The 2,695-nt window shown below is 47.9% G+C and overlaps 1 protein-coding gene across 1 annotated transcript in view; it reads right to left on the minus strand.

Annotated features, from left to right (window-relative positions):
• mpz (myelin protein zero) overlaps positions 1 to 2,695 on the minus strand; it is a 15,862-nt gene that overhangs the window by 8,465 nt on the left and 4,702 nt on the right. The window contains exons 3-5 of the mRNA XM_008335006.3: positions 2,329 to 2,533; positions 779 to 908; positions 286 to 328 (exon numbers count right to left, since the gene is read on the minus strand). Coding sequence (XP_008333228.1) covers positions 286 to 328; positions 779 to 908; positions 2,329 to 2,533 — 378 coding nt within the window. The remainder of the gene's footprint in view (positions 1 to 285; positions 329 to 778; positions 909 to 2,328; positions 2,534 to 2,695) is intronic.

Raw genomic sequence — 2,695 nt, forward strand, 5'->3', positions numbered from 1 at the left:
ATAAATATATATATATACATATAAACACATATATAAATATATATACATATATACACATATATAAATATATATACACATATAGACATATATATGTGTATATATATGTTCTTGTCCATTTAATGCTACTCTACGCAGACGACATCGTTCTATTCTGTATCTACGACTTGTCCACTGTGTGGTTGGGTTTATGTCATGTGATGTGTGTGAGGAGAGAAGGTGGAGGTGAAGGAGGGGGAGGAGGAGGAGGAGGAGGAGGAGGAGGAGGAGGAGGAGGAGGGAACTTGCCTGTCTCTGCTGTGATCCCTCCTTCTTTTTCTTGCCATGTTTGCTGGAGGGGACAAAAGAAAGACAATGTCAGAATGTCCAGTCCATCTCCCCCCGGTGGTCACAGGGCAGAAGTGCCTGGCATCAAATTCATCTCGGACCGGGTCTCAAACACAGGCCCCCGGTGCTGCAGCCTGACCATCTCACATGACACCGTATAATCTGGATGACGGGGGCCACGGTAATCTGGTGGATTACCCACTCAGATTCAGGTCACGACAACGCCACCTGCTGTCACGCAGTCGGTTTTAGGGAATTAAATCGTCGTCTAAAAAAGTTTGAAAACTTAAATTAAAACAAATAAAAAAAAGCGTGCACAGCCAATCAGACCACACGGTGACGCTGCAGTCACGTGGTCCGGGCCATGCAGGTGTCGGTGCCAGGGATTGGCTCCGGCCTCAGCTCCAGTCCCTGGCACAGAGTGAACCGGCAGAGCCACAGGCCGGGCACTGACCTGACGCTGAGGCTGAAGACGCGGCGTGCGACCAGGAACCTCATCAGGTAGTAGATGACCACGATGAGCACCAGGAGGCCCAGCACCACGCCGATGATGGCGCCCGTGATCACACCAGCCTGGATAGGAACTGTGAGGGGGGGTTGTGGGGGGGGGAGAAGGAGGAGAAGAGATGAGTGACACATGGACAGAGCAGCAGCAGCAGCAGCAGCAGCAGCAGCAGCAGCAGCAGCAGGAGGAAGAGGTCAGGAGTCTTTGTCTAAAGGTCACATGACCACGGGTCAAACCTGGGCTCCAGAGTCAGAGCTGATTGGACCGGGGTCAGCACTCAGGAGTCTCTGGATTACGACATAATCCAAGGGATTACTTCAGATGAAAACGCAAAACTGTTGGTAGTTATTTGGCTAACTGTTAGCAACCTGTGGGCTAACTGTTAGCAACCTGTGGGCTAACTGTTAGCAACCTGTGGGCTAACTGTTAGCAACCTGTGGGCTAACTGTTAGCAACCTGTGGGCTAACTGTTAGCAACCTGTGGGCTAACTGTTAGCAACCTGTGGGCTAACTGTTAGCAACCTGTGGGCTAACTGTTAGCAACCTGTGGGCTAACTGTTAGCAACCTGTGGGCTAACTGTTAATTGTGTATTTATTATTAACTGTTCATAATCTATCGCTAATTGTAAATCATGTATTATTATTATTATTAACTGTTCATAATCTATCAGGTAACTACTAATAGCACATTATTAGCTAACACAGCTAAGGGCTAACGGTTAGCAACCTGTGGGCTCACTGTTAGCAACCTGTAGGCTAACTGTTAGCAACCTGTGGTCTAACTGTTAGCAACCTGTGGTCTAACTGTTAGCAACCTGTGGTCTAACTGTTAGCAACCTGTGGGCTCACTGTTAGCAACCTGTGGTCTAACTGTTAGCAACCTGTGGGCTAACTGTTAATTGTGTATTTATTATTAACTGTTCATAATCTATCAGGTAACTAATAACAGCACATTATTAGCTAGCACAGCTAAGGGCTAACTGTTAGCTATTTTTTTAAGCATTTTTAGATTTTTTGACGTTCAGTCCTGACTGGTGGGTTTTTTCTTTATATCGTGGTTAAATTTTTTATTTTTTATTTTTGAATTTTATTTTGACAGAATATTTCAGTGAAACTGACGTTCAGACGTTCAGACGTCTGGTCTTTGAGGGGGAGAGGTCAGAATCACAGATGAAGGTCAGGGAAGAGGAGGAGGAGGAGAAGAAGAAGAGCAGAGGTCAAACAGAGGTCAAACAGACCGAGGAATTAAAAGTTGTTAAGATGGAGGAGGAGGAGGAGAGAAGTGGGAGGTTTGGTAGGAAGACAAATGATGAGGAGAAAACAGAACTCAGAGGAAGACGAAGAAAAGGAGGAGGAGGAGGAGGAGGGGTTTTTTGGGGGGGGCGACTGATTACTATCTGAAACAGACCAATCAGATTAGGGCGTAATTGATTTCATTTAACAGAAAGTGCACGGAATTTAAACCAGTTTGGACCGGAGTGAGGAGCTTCATTCATCACCTCTCCTGAGGGGGGAGGACTGGGGCCGGCCCACGATGTCTGGGGGGTTCTTGGCGTCGCAGGTGAAGGTGCCGTTGTCGCTGAAGTCCAGGTTCTTGAGGAGAATGGAGCCGTCGCGGCGGCCGGGGTTCCCCACGAACTCCAGCCTGTCCCGGAACGGACCCTTGTTGTCCACGTAGGCCATGCCGCCGGTGTAATGGAAGATCTGCAAAAGAGCGGGAGAAGACGACAGTGAAGGTGGGGTCACACGAGCCGGTGGTTGAGCACCACCGTCCTGACGTCGTGTTCAGGCACAGAGGCATCGGTTAACGTGACTGTAGAGTTTTTTTTTTCACTTTCTTGCCAACAGCACTTTCTTGCCAACAGC

The sequence above is a fragment of the Cynoglossus semilaevis genome, chromosome 20 (assembly GCF_000523025.1).
Source record: "Cynoglossus semilaevis isolate Cse_v1.0 chromosome 20, Cse_v1.0, whole genome shotgun sequence".
In the NCBI taxonomy this organism is placed as follows: Eukaryota; Metazoa; Chordata; class Actinopteri; order Pleuronectiformes; family Cynoglossidae; genus Cynoglossus; species Cynoglossus semilaevis.